The 18,871-nt window shown below is 41.6% G+C and overlaps 2 protein-coding genes across 9 annotated transcripts in view; one reads left to right on the forward strand and one right to left on the reverse strand.

The window, feature by feature from the left end:
• Positions 1-3,053, forward strand: part of TP53BP1 (tumor protein p53 binding protein 1) — a 35,301-nt gene extending 32,248 nt beyond the window's left edge. For all 7 annotated transcript variants that reach the window (XM_085301563.1, XM_085301564.1, XM_085301566.1 and 4 more), the window contains 3 exons: positions 860-1,059; positions 1,929-2,074; positions 2,717-3,053. In XM_085301563.1, the coding sequence (XP_085157689.1) occupies positions 860-1,059; positions 1,929-2,074; positions 2,717-2,901 (531 nt within the window). In that variant the 3' untranslated portion in view covers positions 2,902-3,053. The remainder of the gene's footprint in view (positions 1-859; positions 1,060-1,928; positions 2,075-2,716) is intronic.
• A 1,800-nt stretch (positions 3,054-4,853) lies between these two features.
• TUBGCP4 (tubulin gamma complex component 4) lies at positions 4,854-18,614 on the reverse strand. 2 transcript variants are annotated; one of them, XM_085301572.1, is made up of 18 exons: positions 18,518-18,614; positions 18,302-18,427; positions 17,255-17,377; positions 16,719-16,772; positions 16,180-16,236; positions 15,502-15,581; positions 14,604-14,805; positions 12,511-12,676; positions 11,119-11,243; positions 10,524-10,574; positions 10,009-10,114; positions 9,567-9,674; positions 9,148-9,286; positions 8,480-8,657; positions 7,444-7,578; positions 6,091-6,207; positions 5,521-5,660; positions 4,854-5,240 (listed from the first exon to the last, which is right to left on the reverse strand). In XM_085301572.1, exons 1-18 carry the CDS (start codon positions 18,593-18,595, stop codon positions 5,228-5,230), a joined length of 1,998 nt encoding a protein of 665 aa, XP_085157698.1. In that variant the 5' UTR covers positions 18,596-18,614; the 3' UTR covers positions 4,854-5,227. The 2 variants fall into 2 exon arrangements, with proteins under 2 accessions (XP_085157698.1, XP_085157699.1); XM_085301573.1 differs by lacking the exon at positions 4,854-5,240 and having other exon boundaries at positions 5,517-5,660.
• Positions 18,615-18,871: the final 257 nt, after the last annotated feature.

Below are 18,871 nucleotides of genomic sequence, written 5' to 3' on the forward strand. Positions count from 1 at the left end.
AAAAAAAAAAAAAAAAAAAAAAAAAACAGTCAAAACCTAGGGAAAATACCATAAGGAATTTAAGGTAGTCAATAACATTTGGAAGTAATATAGAACAGGAAAATACTAAAGTATGTTCTCATTGTTATGGACAAATCTAGATAGTTTGATTCTCTATGCTCATTTGAAATACAAGGTAACAGATTAGATAGAATATGATGCATGTAGACATGAAGAATATAGGCACAAATGTACAGAACCCCCATATGATGCAAGAATTTACAAGTAATGATTGATGGCTTCCAGGATGAGCCTATTAAATTCTGCTCAGTTCAGTCATAAATCTTTTACTCTAGCTATATAAAGAAGGTATATAACAGCAGGCAGAACCAGAACAACATCCTACAGACTGCAACGCAGATGATAGATTTAAGTTTTGTGGGTTTTTTTTTTTTTGTGGGGGGGAGGTGTTTTTGTTTTTTGTGGTTTTTTTTTTTCGCTTTTGTCTCCAAATCGGAAGGTAAGATTCAAATTTTTAACAGAATAAATTACCCTCAGGGCAACTTGCCTGAGGATATAAAAGATTCTCTAGTGATTAGTCCCAACGTAAAAGACGAATCTCCTCCTCTCTTTCACCTGGAAGAGATAGACCTGAAACAAAAATTACTAGGCAGAGTTTTTTGCCTGTGTACTGCATGGCTTAGAATAGGTGGTCATTACAGTTGCTTCTGATTTCAGGATCTGTTAATCTAATTCATTTTTTCACGTAATATGGCTGTAAAACTAATTTTGATAATTTTCTTCTTTAAAGGGTTTACTGGCAGAATACTTTCAGTGCAAGCACTGTCTCCTGTTTACATGTCTTTTCTCTCTCCTCTAGTGTAATGCAGCATATCAGTGTCTTTTAATTGCGGACCAGCATTGTCGAACTCGGAAGTATTTACTGTGCCTTGCCAGAGGGATCCCTTGTGTGTCTCATATCTGGGTCCATGACAGCTGTCATGCTAACCAGCTTCAGAACTATCGGAATTACCTTTTGCCAGCTGGTTATAGCCTCCAGGAGCAAAAGTTGCTAGAATGGTAAGTGCCAGATGACCATGATCTGAGTGCACAGGCTGAGGATTTAAGTAAGGAGAGAGAGCTGTTAGCTTGGAAGTCTCTTGAATACTTGCAAGGACTGAAGGTGTGTCTCGTACTGCTCCCCATATTTTCTTTTCCATATGGGAACAGCACTGCCACCTCTTTCTTGGTATTATAGTGACAGCTAATGCAAAGGTAGAATTGGGTGCCATATACAAATAAGGCAATCTCCTAGGGCATATGAGAGGGGGATTTCAATCTCCTCATGAGAAAGACTTAATTCAGGCAAGACTTGCCACATCCTTGCCTGACTCTTCTAATTGCTCTGATTTGGAACAGAGATGTCACTTCCTTCTCCTCTTGCATATTTTGAAACCAGTTTCTGCATTTTCCATGGAATCTAATCCAGTAGGTTTGCTCTGGGAGAACATTTGTCACATCAGTTCTATGATTCTATGATCAAGCAGGCAAGCTCAGGAGGCAAGGTAAGGGAAGTTTGCAAAGTTTGTAAATCCCCGTGGGGTTTTGTGCAGAGACTGATGCCTGCCTGCTCAGCCCTGTCAAAGCTAAGGCATTCTGGATACATATAGAAAAGGTGACTCAGGATTTGGAGAGGAGCTTAGCCTAACTGAATTTTTGGTCCCTGCATCCCCTCCATGTGGTATTTTGGGTCTAGCTGTGTTTTCCTATCTATAAACAGAGGATAGTTGTTCCAGATATTTCAGGGGCTTGGTAGGAAGACAAGTCATCTTCTGCAAAATATTCAAGAAACCATATGGGAGCCAATCAGCTGATGAGATAATGGTCCCTAAATGAAGTTCCAGATTATCCAAGATTCCTAGCGGTCTCTTTTTTTCGTCTTTTTCCAGGCACCCCCGAGAAAACCCATTCCATAACTTGAAGGTTCTCCTGGTGTCAGACCAGCAGCAGAACTTCCTTGACCTGTGGTCTGAAATCCTCATGACAGGGGGAGCAGCATCTGTTAAACAGCATTACTCAAATGCTCACAACAAAGGTACTCATTGGCCAGTCTCCCCCCTCTCCCAGTCTCATGCGTAGTAGCTGGGAATCCTGTATCGCTGTGGTCTCTAGTATAATTCTGAAACCATTTAGGATGGCTTATGAGGATGCCTTTAAGAATAAAGGAAGACAAAGTGTGGAACAAAGGGCATATACTAGTTCTCTGCTTGAATGTCATCTAGGAGATGCTTCTTCTTCCAGATAAACATATGCTGCAGTAATTCAGGACATGAGCAGTCAGCCTCCAGTCTATGTTAAAAGGGAGAAACTTAGTCATGAGTTGCTTCCAGACTTTCTGTAGGCCCTAGAATTTCTCTTGCCTGTGTGCACATTCAACTCTCTCTCCCTCTCCATATGTTATGTAGTTCCTGGTACTCATAGCCTGAGGTCAGGCTCATTATCTACTGCCTGTAATGTTGGCTACTGTATTTCTGTTGGTCAATTTCTATCTGGACTAGAGGGAGTCCTTTAATTACAAGGTGCAGTTTTGCTGTAGAGCATGTCTGGACAAAGAGAATTCACTGGCTGGGAATGAGAGGAGATGACTAGAGATTCAGAGAAGTAACTGATCATCTGCAGCTGGGAAGGTCCTTTTCTTTTTCTCACCTGACAGATGCTTGTGTTTCCTCCTGTGCAGATATTGCTCTGGGTGTTTATGATGTGGTGGTGACTGATTTTTCCTGCCCAGCTGGTCTCTTGAAGTGTGCAGAAGCATTACRGCTGCCGGTTGTGTCGCAAGAGTGGGTGATCCAGAGCCTTATTGCTGGGGAGAGAGTAGGCTACAAGCATCCAAAATATAAACATGACTATGTCCCCCACTAAACTGCCCTTTGCCCTGTCCACCCTCTGTTGTGCAGACTGTGTTTTAATCAGGTTTTAAATGTTTGTGTAATTGAACGATGTGCATGGATTACTGTATATAGTTTTATTTGCTGGACTTTTATGATGAAATAAATGTTGAATCTCTTGTGGTAGCTGCTGGGCCTCCTGACTTATCTGAACTTGTCCCAGGGTCTTGCCCAGAGGAGGAGGCAGGGGGAAAGAAGCACTTTACATTCCTCTGGGCTGAATAACACAAATATTCTACTATTTTCTACAAAGGTAGACAGCAACACAAAAGCAGTTATGAATGGAAGGAAAAATGGTCTTATCTGACAGGCTGTTTGTGCAGAAGTGTGTACCTATGACCAAGTGCGGGGCAACAGCAGCACTTCTCTTTCTTGGTTGAAAGAGTGGTATGTTTAGTAACTCCTCCAGCTTATGTTTTGTTATTTTCCAGTAATTTCAGCAAGATTTTACTGAAGTGACTGGTAGGAATTTCTAGGACAAAGTGCTATTTCATCTGGCTACCTTTCTTTTTTCCTATCCTGGCCCTATAGGTATTAACCTGTCTGAGTGCAAACTGGCACTAAGTGGAGATATAAACACAGTGACCCAGAACAACTAAACTGATGGGAGACTGAGGTCAAAAAGTATTTAAGCGTAAGTGCCATGTGTATTTGTTACAATGGGTGTAGGTAATGGGGTAAATGGTCTGATTTTGAGCTGCTGCATTCAGAGTCAAGCATTTAAGATAAACATCAGTCAATTGTTGTAAGGCAAGAGCTCAGTCTGAGAACTCTTCATCCTACCGGTACTGTTGCTAGAGGTGTACTCAGGCCTCCATCCAGCCTTGAACACAACCTTTATTCCTCTATTTCAAAAGGCTAGACTTTTCTTGATCTAGGCTCCTCCAATCACTTCCCAGATCTGTCATCATTTGAGTGACTCACTTTTTCAGTAAGCAGGCCTGTAAATCCAGTGTGATTTTTTTTTTCTGCCTCTTAACTTCAACATCTTTTCTCCAATTTTAAGATTTTTTCATGGCCTTAGGATTTTAAACTTTATACAAAAGCCTAAGAGTGTACAGTCCTATCATGAACGATTATAGCATAGGGAAGCTGACAGACCTTTTATTTGACTTTCTGTTACTGCTGCTTTCTAATGAGCATAGTTGATTTTCCCTCAAGGGCACCTGGCTTTCCTGAAGCTATTGTGAAAATACCAACTCCTTGAGAGGAAAACCTGTTTCTGTGTCCCTTGGTGTTCAAAATCAGAAAACATATTACCTGCCTGGATTGTTCTTTTGTGCCACTGGCCCAAGCAGATTTTAGTCAAGATAGTCTCTCTATTATGCTAAAGCTAGTAAATCTGTTTTTCTTACCTGCAGAAAGTTTCTTCCAGCTATTGCTTTCCACTGAAATCCTACACTGTGCCACTCTAGCACCTCTTGCTCTTTAGTGCAGACATTGACAGTATTTTACATAGTGCAGACACAGTATGTATTTATTTTGATTTGGTATGATAGTCACTAGTGTCATTATAAATAGTCTTGAATGAAAACAGGGTATAGCTACAGTAGACACCATAGCTGAGTTTTGCCTTACTTTAGTTCTAGCATGTTTTTCTCCCACATAACAGACTTCACGCTTTGAATTTATTTACTTTAAGACAGAAAGAGCTCTGCCTTATTGAGGAAATAAGATGTATTAAGTTAATATACAAAAAGTATGTGACATTTAGTGGATTCCTTACCTTTCCACATGAGGAAGACTAGTACATTTTATGACTTTATGACAATTTATCCTGTCTTCCCCCCCCCCGCCCACATACATCATGTTGCTATTAAAAACTCAAATACACCTATAGGTACATGAAACAACTGAGTAGCARACATAGTTAACTGTAAATCAGTTAAGTAGAAGTTTCAGATACTGCCAGAACTTGAGCCATAGTCAAAAATAATAGACCATTTATTCCATACTCCAGCTTGTAAAGGGTTATAGTCCAGGTGAAGAGCCAAGACATCATAATCCTTGTATTTTTTTCACTTTCAGAAGAGGCATAGACCTCCTTCCAAGAAGTGTTTAGAAGTATATACAGTGCTGCAGAAAGCATGTTCACAATTGTTCAGAGTAAATGGAGTAGCTTTCCACAAATTACTTAAGCGGTCTCACATAAGATGCACTTGCTGCCCCTTCTTTCTGAAACAGTGGTTCATCAGGCAGAGCCAGCTACAAAGAACTCACGTGAGTGCAAACTCTCTCAAGCACCAGTCTTTGCTATTTGCAGTGCTGTCAGCCATAACCTGAAGAAAAGGCTTTAGTGCTCAAACTCCAAAACTGCAAGAGAAGAATACACTATTAACTACATGTTAAGAGGAACTTCTACCAACACACATCAACTTTTTCAGCCAACATTAACTAGCAGCAATCTTCGAGAGGAGAGAGTATACGAAAACCAAAAATAATCATGCTAGTTTTGTTACTCTTCTGTCATAGTATTAGCATTCTGCTTGTAATAAACAATTTTGGCTTACGCAATTACTAAAGTCACTTTTGATAATTCCCTGTTTCAAGTACCTCGGGATACTGCTACAAGCAAGCCTGAAGATACTCCTACCTGCCCAAGGTTCCTCCAGCCTGAGTGTAGTATTTGTTATAATCCAAACGTAGCAGCAGCTGAGCTAAGTCAGAGTTTATCTGATGGTTGCGAACACTAGAGAGAATCTTGAAGAGAAGTGATGACTGTCGACTGAATCCCTACAAAGTAGAGGAAGTCAGCTTTAGGCTCTCTCAGTAAAACACTTTCATCAGTTCCTGCCTAAACAATCCTTTAACAACCTGAAGAAGAGAATCACTGCAAGAGAAGTGATGCTTATGACCCATGATAAGGTAAGCTGTCAGCCACAATAATTAGTCAATGTTAGGTATGTGAAAGTATAGTTAGAAGCACAAACTGATGTCTACTTCTACAACCTTTCTTATTCCAGTGAAGTAGTTTCTGCATCTCACCACATTCTTCCTGCCCTCTGTGTAGCTGCAGGATAATTAAAATCATTGCAAGCGCTCATATAGAAGGTCTCATCTCACTTTAATCTCATTCCTGCTCTACAGCTGTTAAAAACCAATATGACTGCTACGGCAGTTATTTGCATGGGAGATGAAAAGGTCCGTTTAAACAAAGATTCACCTTGACCAAAATACTGAGTTGTGCAGCTCCCCGCTCATCTAGTGRACCCAGATTTTGACTGACCAGAGAACAAAAGCTATGACAAAGATCCAGAATTTCATTCAAGCAGTGGAAAACCTGCATTAAATTAAAAAAAGATTGTAGTTAACAAATAGAGCAATCAACCACAGAGAAAGACTTTCTAGAATCAGAGAAGTTGTAGCATTCATATATCAAGGTATTGCTGACATCATGTTTTCCAACAATTAGTAAGGAAGATGTTAAAGTATCTGTAGCATTTTTGGTAGGGTTTTCTAAGATAGGACTTAAAAGATTATGCTGCATTCTGCATCCCCCCACCCCAAAATTCCAAGGACATTATTTTGAAGGGGAGTAGAAGCTTTAAGGAAATGAACATTCYGCAAGTTTCACTAAAAAAGGATCAAAGGCTAAGTAGGACAGATCCTGCAGTATGCCTCCCTCGCACAGAAAAGCAGAAAACGCTCATCTGAAACACTGACTAGCATCAGCTGACCAGCTGTCAACATAGGCACAGAAGTTGAGAACTGGCTTTCCTATCCAACCAGCAGGCCACAGCTGCAGAGATAAGGTTCAAGGTTTCAGTTGTTCTGTTCACAACACTTGGGATTTTGGGATGATCAATTGATCAAGGTAATTTGCACTCAAGAACATTAACAGAGCTGCCCAGATATCTCACAGACACAAATACTGGAATGCTTGGAAGGTTCCAGACTGTAAAGTTAGTATTTTACTGCCTTTATGCTGCAGCCTCATAGACTGAGCAAAATAATGGAACAGACAGGACCCATGATATCACTGTTTCATTGATACCAACCTTCTTGCTAAGTGTTTTTTGAGGCTACGTGTTTGATAAAGCTAACAGCAATCATTTAACATACTTTTRACAAAAACAACAATACTAAAGCAACTCTGAAGTACCTCAACTATGCTTATCCTCAAATTATAATTGAAGGAATTTTTACTAAACTAATGCATTTCTGAATGTGTCCCTGAGAACAGCGTTCCTAACTCTATGCTAGTTCGTACTTCTTAATAAATTGTCTGGGAGAAAAACACAGTAACAAATTTTCTAACTAACACCACAGATAATGACTAGAGCAAACCTCATTTAAAAATTGCCAGAAATGCAGCATGCATCCCCCTTACTGATAACTTAACTGATCTGCTCTACTTTATACTCCTATTTTATTCCTGGAATTGTAGCCTATGCTGTGCTGGAGATAAACAATTTCTTCTGAAATAGATCAGTGATTATCATAGCTGTTCCAAAGCTCTGTATAATCTCAGGGCAGTTGGAAAATTTGTGGAAGCATGAAAACAAGACATACTTACGGGTTTTAGGAGGATGAAAGACTGAGCCAACAGATTGCTTAAGAAATGATCATGAGCCAAACGTATACTTTCAAAATCTCGGGTGGAGTTTATCTGCTGCAGAAGCTGTGAGAACTGAGATTCCAGTACATCCACCTGAGGAGTATGTGAACAAATCTTACTAGTATTTTCTTCTTGAGGGACAGAAATAGCTAGAAGTTTCATGTAGGAAAGTTACCTTCCCTATTGCTACTCCTACCTTAGAAGGTGAGCATCACTTTCTTTCTGCCTCCTGAATGGGTAACTATATATAACAGCACTATGTAATACAGGGAAAAGAAACAGTTGTTGATGCCTAAGTAGAAAGGCAAGTGGTTCACTGCCTTTAAGAATAACTAAAAATAAAGTATAGAGCTAAGATGTAAACAAAGTGACTGTAGCCACCTCTGAATTTTACACTGGGAGATGCTGTCTGGAGTCTCAGGCAAAGCTGCAGTGCAAAAGCTCCAGCCAGATTACTCTAAGAGAACCTAGAAAGCCAGCAAACCAGGCCCTCTCAGTTCAGCTGCTATGGCTATTACCAGATTGATCTCTAATTCTCACAAAATTATGCTACTAGTAACTCATGTTTACATTTGATTTATTATTTTTTTTTAACCTAAAATGGTCAGATTATGGCTTCTTGTAGTTTCTAGAAAGTAACTTCTTACTAGACTCAAATTGGAGCTCGCTTGAAGGGGCAAGGGAGGAAGACAGAATGGTATCTGACAGAATAACTGTGGCTTCTCATGAAGGCTTAGTAATACTAGAGAGACAGAACTTCTTCATTTCCAACAGCACTCAAAACTGCTGCTTCACATGTCCAAAAGCATTATAAATGTAGTAGTGCTGAGTCTAGGAACTCGGAAAGTTCTAGACACTTGTTCCAAGTTCTCTAGGCTAATTTCCCTAAGGTATAAAGAATCTGGATCCTGAGGGACACGAATTTAGCGCTCCTGCCATGAATTTCTACCAGCCTGATTAATTGATGCAGTTTACCTTTCTGTATAATCCTGACCTGCAGGTAATACTGAAGATTGTCCACAAGGAAAGCCATGTGATCCCTCAGACGCCACTTGATAGCATCAGTTCTGTTAGATTTCAGGTGCTTCCGCTGCATCTGGAGAGCCCAGCAGTGTTGTAGCTCAGCTTGAACCCGCCGTACGCTCAGGAGGTACTTAAACACGACATTGTACCTACAGTCAAAAAATAATAGGATGCAAATGTTCCTTGGGTACAGGTACCCCAGAACCTAGTAACAATGTAAGACTGGGTGAGGGGGAGAAACAGGAGGTGGCTGCTTGCCAACAGACAGGGTAGGTCAGTTGAAAGCCCATCTGAGTAACTGGTTTCTGCTTTTACTGGGAGTTGACCTGAAAAATATTAAGTCATTTCACTGTAAGGAGGGAGGAGCTTACAGTGTTTTGTCTAAGTACTGTTGATAAAACAGGGGAGATCTGTCAGCCTCTTACAGGCCTTACACTGTCATTAGCAACAAGTGCCCTCAATATGAATAAGGAGAAAGAATAATTTTATGGTTCAGGGAGTCAGCTAAATTATTATAGCTCTACCCTTCCTCTTCAAAGGAGGGGAAAAAAGATTAAAAAGTAACAAAATAAAAATCAGTGAGTGCCTGAGATCTAGGAGCATACAGGCAGACAGACAATGACCCTACCTTGTACTTACTTTTCCAAAACAGCAGGAGTAAAGAGAATGTGCAGTGGCCATTGAACTTTGTAAGAAAGGCCCAGAGCTGCCCATCCAGATGCAGGAGCTTCACGAGGAGATAACTCTCGGGAGGGCCCTTCACGAATCTGAGAAGTATCTGAAAAAAAATTAGGGTGCTGAATTCAGTCATCCTCTCAGTCACATGGTAAGAAAGAAAAGAGGAAATAGAATGAGAACAGCCAAATGAGGCACAGGGCTAGGAAGGGAGCCAAGTTAGTATTTCTTCACTCTAGAAAAGGAGAAGTAATAGGATTTTAAAATAAGGCCAAAATCTCTCCCCTTCTTACCTCGCTATATATATATATGTATGTGTATATATATATATATATATATGTATAAAAATACAAGTATGTATACAAAAAAATGTAAGTAAATACCTTTGTGGTCCTTTCCATGGTACTCAATGGTCAGGTGGAGCAGAGGGAGAAGATTGTCATCATCTAACAGTACCTTATGAGCAGACTGCTGAAATGCAACATTGACATCTGACAAGGAGAGAGCACAGATGTCAGATTACTGAAGATGCTACATTAATGACAATTTGGCACCCACTACTTATTTATGCTGGACAATTCAAGACAAAATTGGCACACCATTTCCACCATTTTTATTTAATCCCTGTCTTGAATATGGAGAAAAACCTGTCATCTGCAAGTTTCTGGAAGATGTTGTTTTCACCCACTCTGTGAGTGATTCTAATCCATATGTGCTGCTCTTTCAAGATACATAAGCTAGAGCTCTTCTGTACTGAACATCATTAACCATCTTCCTGCCATAGCAGAGTAAGGACAATTTCATGAGTGACTGAGGAACACTCACCATGTTCAGTTACAGCTGTAGGTGGTGTTTTTAACATGTGCTGTGCAGTGTCAATGAAGGCTTGAAACAGCTCACCTCTTCCCAAAAGGTAAAAATCTTTAATAATCTGTGGAAGTAAGTTTTTGGATATAAGCATGTCAAAAACTGAGCAGAAATCTTACGCATCCTAGTTTACAACATCCATTTTTATTACTGCTTAGACAACTTTTGCTACTTCAAAACATATCTGGAAAGCTCATAATTTCATCCTGCACCCAGAACATCTGTGATGCCTTGCTTCAGAATACAACCACCAAGCTACACACACACACACACACACCCCTCTGTGTCTGACAAATTCTAACACTTTGTGTTCTTTCTTGAGATCTGGAAAAATGAAAATAGTTTTACCTAAAAGAAGAAAATACAGATCCTAAGACAATGAAGCATTTAACAGGAAAGAGACATTACCAAAAAAATAAAAAAGAAAATCTCTTTAAGCTTCTTTAGAGAAAACAAGCTAGCAGTTGCATTACCTTCAGTTGTCCTAGTAAGTCAGATTCTTCCACCATCAACTTCCAAAGATGCTGGAGAGGAAACAAAAAACAAAATAAACCTCTCCTCAAGCTTCATTAAGCTCATTCAGTCAGAACAGTAGCTGTATTATGTAGCTGTCAACATGTGTACAGAGAATCTACAGAAAATGCTATATACAGCACAGGAGGCACACAGTAACTCCTGTGTGCAGGCAGTCCATGCCATTAGTTAGAACATTCTTGAACTATAGCAGCAATGAAGACCCTTGAGAAAAAAGTATCCAAATTAACTCCACTCTACCTTTGTTCACTTCTGTAACCTTTCCTTACCTCTTTCATCAAGTGCCAGTCTGATTTTCTTCAAGTAATAAACAAGACTCTTCCAAAGCATCCATAGAGGATGACAGTATTTATTAATGTCTGTATGATGTTAGAAGTTGAGGTAACATGAAGCTCTGAGTCCCACAACAACATGAATGCAATCTGTGGCCTTCACTCTCCTGTTTAAACATGGATTCTGAAGAGCCTGCCTCTTGTCCTGGCCATTTACAAAACTCAAAAGCTTCTCAGTCCATATCCTTCTTTGGATCCTTACCTCCGCAACAGTGCTCCGTATCCAGTCAACCACAGATTCAAAGTCCACCAAACTAAAGAGTGGTTGTTGCTTGAGTCGATGTAGCTCTGCTGCAAAAGTGTCCTCCTGGTTTTTTAAAATGGAGCCTATGCAGCAAGGAGAAAAGCATTTGGGAAGAATAACAAGGAATACCATTAGGAGAAGTGCAGCCCACTTCCAACACAGTGGGGCAGACAGGTCATCCAGGGAGCAGCATCTCAGGTCTGACAAGAGAAGTGTGAACTTAAAGCCTCAAAGTAGGTACAAGATTCGTATTGCAAATACCATGACAGTATAGACACCTAACATGATAATGCCTTGGTATTAGTTTGCTGTTTGCCACTAATAGACTAAACAACAATAGGCATCACAAACTTAAAAAGTAAATTATCACTAATAACAGCTTTCTCCTAGGCTTAGCACTAAACAGCACAGGATTAGCACTGTGCTGTTAGATTGAACCCACAACTTTTCAACTTTTCTGCCCACTTAACTAGTTGTTGGTTCAGGTTTAGGTTGGGTTCCCTTCCCGACCCCATCCTCAAATCTATCATACTTCTTAAACTTGAACGTGGGGGTTTTTGTTTGGTTGTTTTTAAAAAAAAACAAGCTGAAAGACAGGTTTTTCTTCTCTCCCTTTCTCCAAGGGGGAGAAAACAGTCCAGTTTAACTGGTCCTTTGTTCTGTGCAATGTCATGCAAGTCATTCGAGTGGTTTACACATTGACAAGCTCAACACGCAGTCTCTACCAGTCTCTACGGCAGTCTTAAGCCAATTGGCTTAGGTATAGACTTCCAAAACTACCTACAGTGTAAACGTAACAGGCACTCAGCACCATCAGCTGAAATTATCTTTGCTTTGCTGTCTTCAGGGCTCCACCTTGATCATTTATCTTTCACAGCCATCTTTGGGACTGCCTTGTACTGAATCTCTCCTGTTGATGGATGCATTCTAATCCTATGACACTATTATTCAAAATACAGACTCAGAGCAAGATTTGCCCTTGTGTCCATTTGCACCTTTCAGAGACAAGGATGCAAACTGGAAAAAGAAAGAAAAAGCTGCACATGCCACACACGACCTATCTGATAGCTTCACTTATCCAAGAGTAAATCACACCGTGATTTGTTGCTGAAAACTTGGAGGCTGTGTTTGGAAAGTATTATTTATTCATTCTGCTCTTACACTCTTCCCTAGGAATTAGTCAGAAACAGAATACTGGGACCATTGGTCTGAGCTGGCACAGTCATCTATAGTTCTGAAGAACATCAGCTGGCCGGCAATGCCTGTTGAAGAATTCGTAATGCAGCATTTTGGAAGATACTTGTCAGTCACTCGTAACTGAGCAAAGGCCACAAGAAAGATGTTTCTTACCTTTCCTGGTCAGGTTAACATTTTGATTCTCAAACATCTGTACAGATTCTCCCACAAAAAGGATTTTCTCAGCAACCCGCACAGGAATGTACGATGGCAGCATTTCTACTCGCAAAGAAAACTGTTTTAGAGATGGAGCTAACATGTTCTCCTCCTCAATCAAGCGCTGTCAAGAGACCCCATGGAAAAGAAAGACAACACAAGATTAAAAAATAAAGAAGTAACTAAGAAAACCAGACAAAAAGAGGTATAACAAGGGGGAAAAAAATCAAAACGCAACATTAAAAGTAAGTGGAGAGATAGCAAACCTGATTTGCATCATTTAAGCAAGCCTCCAAATTTATTTATAGGTCTGGCTTGCTAACAAACCTACCTAAGATGTTGCTTTCACCAGGAAGGGGATAGAGGGAAAAGACAGACAGGGTAAGCATTTGTGGAGTAGTGGCAAATTAGCTCTCCCAAAGGAAAATATCATACCAGCAAAAGAAGTTTTTTGTTGCAACTACGTCACATTAGTTTTCACTGCCGTAACAATGTTAATTAGCAGTACCAAACATAATCCTCCCCCTACCTTCATTCTATGTGTTTTAGCACAGCTAGAGTACTTGTGGTGCAGGTCAGATGTAAACACCTCTACTAGTKAGCAACTAGTTTAAAGATCTGAAGGTCTGATGACATCAATTAGCAAATACCGCTTTTCCTTGGTTAATTCCTGTGAATGTTTTTTTTCAAAAATACCATAAGTTATTAACTTTATTCTTGATGTATTAATAAAGAAAAGAACTCCAAGTAGAGAGGCAAGATTTTCTTTCAGAGAAGCAACACTGATGTTTTAATCCTGTTTTCTTGTTATTGAAGAATTAGGTTCATTGGTCCATTATCCAAAAACCATGCTACCAAATTTCTGAGAATGTTATCTGCAGAATTCTTCAATTTAATACTAAAGTTTATTAAGAGTTTGATAAAGTTTGATGAGTCTGATAAAACTATTGCCAATGTTGTTAGTCAATATAATTGAAGAATGGATTTAATTAGGCTTTCTCAGCATCCTAATCTTCTTAATGCCTGAATTTTCCACTAGGGATCTAGAAGACGTACCAGTTTTTACAGACTGCCTACATCCAATGTATTGAAATAAGTTTTTTTTCCTTAACTGCCTTTAGAACATCGTCTATGTTTTTGCCCACGTGTAACCTATCCTCAGCACAGCGTGGTTATACAGGGCACTTGGTGTACAACATGGGGTCTTTTGAGTGCAAATTTTCCGTGTATTCAGAGCTGGAGTTATGTAACACCATGTAACTAACACCATTAATGCACAGGAAGTGTTTCCTCACAGTCAGCTACAATGTGAACCTAACAGTGTTGCAGTTGTTCCTCACTAATCCCTGAGGTGAACACTTTTCAGATGCACAAAGTGTTGAAATGTACTCCACTGAGAAAGCTGCTTTGCACAAAGGCACTCTAATGGTATACTGTCTACATGAAGAATTAATACACTTAGCCAATATATTGGCATGTTGCTCCCCTGCAGTCTCTCGACTCCCCCATAACACATTCCTCCCCAATGAAAAAGTCAGTAGTATTACCCTGTTAGTAATATTTGCATTCTAATCTGCACCAAGGATTGTGCAAGAAAGGTAACCAGCTGAACTACCAATGGAAGAAGTACAAATCAAGTCAACACCCAAGCTCCCCACACCTTTTCCCCTGCAACTGCTGATGCCACTATGTATGTCCATGTTGAGCAGGTTGCAGTGGTGACTGTTAGGAGTTGGAAGACAGTCAAGAGCAGGGTGAGTATATCACTGCAAATCCTGAAGCTGCTCAGTTGGTACTACTATTTGACATAAGCATCTAAATGGATTTTATCAGTAGGCCTTTCTACCCCAAAATTATCCAGCTGTGCCCAGCTTTATGGCTTTGTTCTTTATGCCTAGCTGCAACCTATTGCAATATTCCATTGATGTGCCATCCTACCAGGGCTCAGTAATGTCCAGTCTAGCATAGCTTTCACTGAAGCAGAAGACAAAGTATTTCTTCTTTGGTTCTGTAAGGACCAGAGGATGCCAAGTGATGACTGGCAGTCTTACCAGGTCCTGCAGCTCTCGTAGCTGTTTTCCTGTTAGTCCCCCAATTCCTAGGTCATCATCRTCTTCTTCAGGCTGGCCAGGGACATTCCCAGAGGATGGGCCCTGTTTGATAAAGAACTCTTCATGCTGATCTAGTAGCAATCCATGTAGCATCCAGGCGGAGAGCTGCTTATACATGACTCCATGACACACAGCCAAAATCCTGAGTTCAAGAGAAACAGACAGTGGGGCATCTGCATGTAGTAACCTCAACGTACATCATTCTGGAAAGTTCAGTAAGTCATCCAGCCAGTGTGGTGACAACTAAATAGCTAATGAGGAATTTACTTACAGAGAAAAAGCACACAAACCACTTGCAAGACTAAACTTAACATAGCCAATGATTCTGTGGCTTCTCCAGGGAGATCTGCTAGCATACCAGAGGTATACGTTTGCAGTGACTTCCCAGTCCTACTGTTTCTACTTAATTACCATTTCAGCATGACCATAAATTATCTTTTAAGATCCAGTGGTCTGTGTTTCTCCCCATGGACATACAAACTTAGGAACATTCACCCACTCAAATTTATCTTTCTGAGGAAATTAAGAAACATTAGTAGGCCTCACATATCCAAAACTGTCAGGTGGACCTCAACAAGAAGAGAAACCATAGGATCTGAACTTTACTCAGCCTCATAAGGCTAGAGATGCCTCACAAGTCTAGTAAGACCTTTGCAATCCAAAGCATGGAGAAAGCCTGAATGGCTGCTGTAAACCTCTAGAGATAAACAATGGGTACAGTTTGCCCTCCATGACACTCCTACTCAAAGACATTACCTGCTCTCATAAGTAAAACAGTTTGACACTAACACTAGTTGTTACATAAGAATGAAATAATAATATTAATGCATCCACATACTTTTCAAGAGCACTGCGAACAGGAGGCAACCCCCCACAGCTGTGCTTGTGAACGGTCTCCAGGATCTGACATCCGTGAATCTACAGGGAAAAAAAAAGAAAGAAAGAAAAGAAAAAAGTGGTCAGACTAGGTCTGTCATTTGAACTGATTTTTTCAGGCACTGAAACACTACACATTCAGCTAATAAGAAATGCCCTTGCAAGCTCTACAATGCCCGCAGAAAGGGAGATGAAACATACTCTATGAGTGGAGAAAAATGCCTATGTGCAGTTCTACACCCAAGCTTCTCTCAAAAATCTTGCTTAGCAATTAGGAAATAACTCTGGATTCTGAAAACATTAGCTTTGGCCTTTTTCTTTCAGGGCACGATGGGAGAAATCAGACTCAAAAAAAAAAGAAAAGAATCCAACAGGCAGCATATGGTAATTAATGAAGTGTATTGCAATTACAAAAGGCAAATCAAAGATCATATTATAATGAAAAAGAACAGGAAGTCAAATTCAGTGTAAACGGATTTATGAAATAAAGTTATTCAATATTTAAAATAGTACTAGGAATAGGACATATGTTATTGAAGGCAGATTATTTCCTAACATCCAGTTCTGGGGTGAGAGCAGAGAATACTTTATCAGCTAAGAATAATCTTGTTAAGAGAAACTAACTGCAATTTCATTGTACCTTCTGAGTCTTGATCTGTTCCACCACAACCATCACAGAGGGGAAGAGTAACTGGAACTACAGAACAAGGAGTAAAAATGTTGAATGAGGTTGCTATGCACGGGGAAGATGCAAACTATGCTTGGGCCAGTGTAGACAGTAGCTGAGTACAATAGTTTAATCAAACCATCATCCCATCTCACTTTCCCCATAAATGAAAACTATTCTTGTTCAGTGACTTGGAGATCTCTGGAAAGAATGTCCTCCTTCCACTGAGTCAAGATGCGTGAAGTTACTATATCCTAGTAGCTGTTCAGGCTAAACAACAGTTCACTTCCTCAGTATTTAGTGAGGAAGGTGCAACAGTAAAAGGTGGAGGACCCAAGCTTTTGGTCAACATGCAAGCAATCCTCTCAGCATGATTAAGTGTCTACAGTTTCAGAGGAGTTCAAAACAAATATATATTCCATATATTTTCTCAAGAGACTCAAAAGAGCAATTTAAAGATCAGAGAATAAAAGCCACCAAAGAACACTAACCTGTTAACCACCATGACATACCTGATCCAGTGAATAATTAACATGGGAGATAGAAAGATGAGGGTCAGCCAGAAACTGTAACAACAACAAAACAGTTAATAAAAATTAATATAAGGATACAGGTAAGTAAAAAAGCAGGTTTGGCTCTACGCCCTCTACCTTTAGAAGGTAGATTTTTGGGTCATATCTCATTTTAGCCTACAGCTTACAAAGAAACTATTGGACAGTGATAGTACCGAAGACACAACAGCTACTAATATGCCAGGTGTAATTCAGAATGTTCACAGCTGAAAAGAGAAGTCAAAATAGCCTGAGAAAACACGGGGTTCCGAAGCAGATGGGACACCCACTGGATTTAATATAGCAGAGACTTATTACTTAGGATGAAAGGTCATTTACAGTGGTCCCTCATAGGAATAATTTGGAAGATGTCCCTGAAGAGGAAAGAAAAATATTCTGTCACTTTTTTAGGCATCATCACTTAATAACTGCAGAAATTACAAGTTTCCACAGTCTGTCAGCAACAGGAGAGCCTCTTCCTTCAAGTCTCTCTTTACCTCTTGCTCAAGATCAAGTAGTGCCTGTCGATACGGCTGCAGAACTGAATCAAGACCTGTGCAGAAGGCTCGCAAATAAATCCCATGTAATCCACCCTGGTTTTGCTGAGATGGATGATGGTCCTGAAACCAAACAATAAAGTCTACATCAGCTCCTGAGCATAGACCTAGAATAACGGACCCTGTGTATAAGCACCTGAAGGGAGGGTGTCAAGAGGATGGGGACAAACTCCTTTCAGTTGCCCCGTGTGACAGGACAAGAGGCAACGGGCAGAAACTGAAGCACAGGAAGTTCCGCCTGAATGCGAGGGGGAATTTCTTCACTGTGAGAGTGACGGAGCACTGGCACAGGTTGCCCAGAGAGGATGTGGAGTCTCCTTCTCTGGAGATCTTCAAGGCCCGCCTGGCTGCAACCTTGTCTAACATGCTCTAGGTGACCCTGCTGAACAGGGAGGTTGGACTGGATCATCTCCAGAGGTCCTTCCAACCTTACTGATTCTATGATTCTAAGAGCAGTACACCAGCAGTCAACGGTCCAAACACCCTGAAATACACCTTAAACCACTGGAAAGCACCCAGGGAAAAGAAAAAACAACAACAACAAACACTGTTCATTCACAAGGAGAGTTGCTTGAGCAAAGTCATATTTAGCCCTTCTGTGGACACATGCAAGGGCTAAATGTTTCACAAATAGCTATCCAAGTACAAGTGAGCACTAGTGTTTCTTTGTGATTATGCACATCTCTTTGGTCTCAAACCTCTTCACAGACCACAACAAATGCTCACAGCACTCAAGGGCTGAACTTCCTGCATGGTTCACAAACAGGCCGCTCTGCAGTGACCACAAATTACTACAACTTGCACCCCCAAGAATAAGCTTAGCATCTTTTAATATTCACTGCCCTCGACCTTGTCAGAATCACACAGCGTTTTCTGGAGCTCTGCTCAGGGCAGCGCATTTGCTTGTGCCAGCACAGATCGGTGCTGCAGGACACCCGCACCGCCGGGGCCCAGCTGCCCCCGCCGCGGTCCGGCTGCGGCTCCCACCTGCTGCACGTGCCCCGTGTACTGCTCCACGAACTCGGCGAAGCGGATGTAGTCGGTGCCGAGGCGGCAGAGCCGGTTCAGGACGCTGGTCTCGCTGGGGTGGAGGAACGGCAGTTCCTGGGACACCTGCAGCAGGAGACAGCGTGAGGGGGGGGGGCGGGCCAGGGGGCGGGGTCCGGGCCGGGCCGGGCCGGGCCGGGCCGGGCCGGGCCGCACCTGCAGGCCGCTGCGCTTGCTCCAGGTGAAGGCGGCCCCCGGGTACCCGCTCAGCGCCAGCAGCAGCTCGTGGATCATCCTGCTGCGCGCCGCCGCCAGGGCTGCCGGGAAGCGCGCGCGGGGGCCGCCGGGAAGCGCGCGCCGCTCCCCCACCGCGCAGGCGTGGATCGTCGCCGGGCGCGGGGACGAGTCGGCCGCTGCGGTGGGTGCGGCTCCTCGTGTCGTCAGCGGCCGGGCCGTGAGGAGGAGCGCTGGGCCGGGCCGGGCCGGGCACCGGGGGAAGCGGCAGGCCGCGCCGCGCCGCGCCGCCTCGGCGGTTGGTTGGTTGGTTGGTTGGTTGGTTGGTTCGGCGGG

The sequence above is a fragment of the Rhea americana genome, unplaced genomic scaffold (assembly GCF_003343005.1).
Source record: "Rhea americana isolate MKP2758 unplaced genomic scaffold, rheAme1 scaffold_178, whole genome shotgun sequence".
Lineage (NCBI taxonomy): Eukaryota > Metazoa > Chordata > Aves > Rheiformes > Rheidae > Rhea > Rhea americana.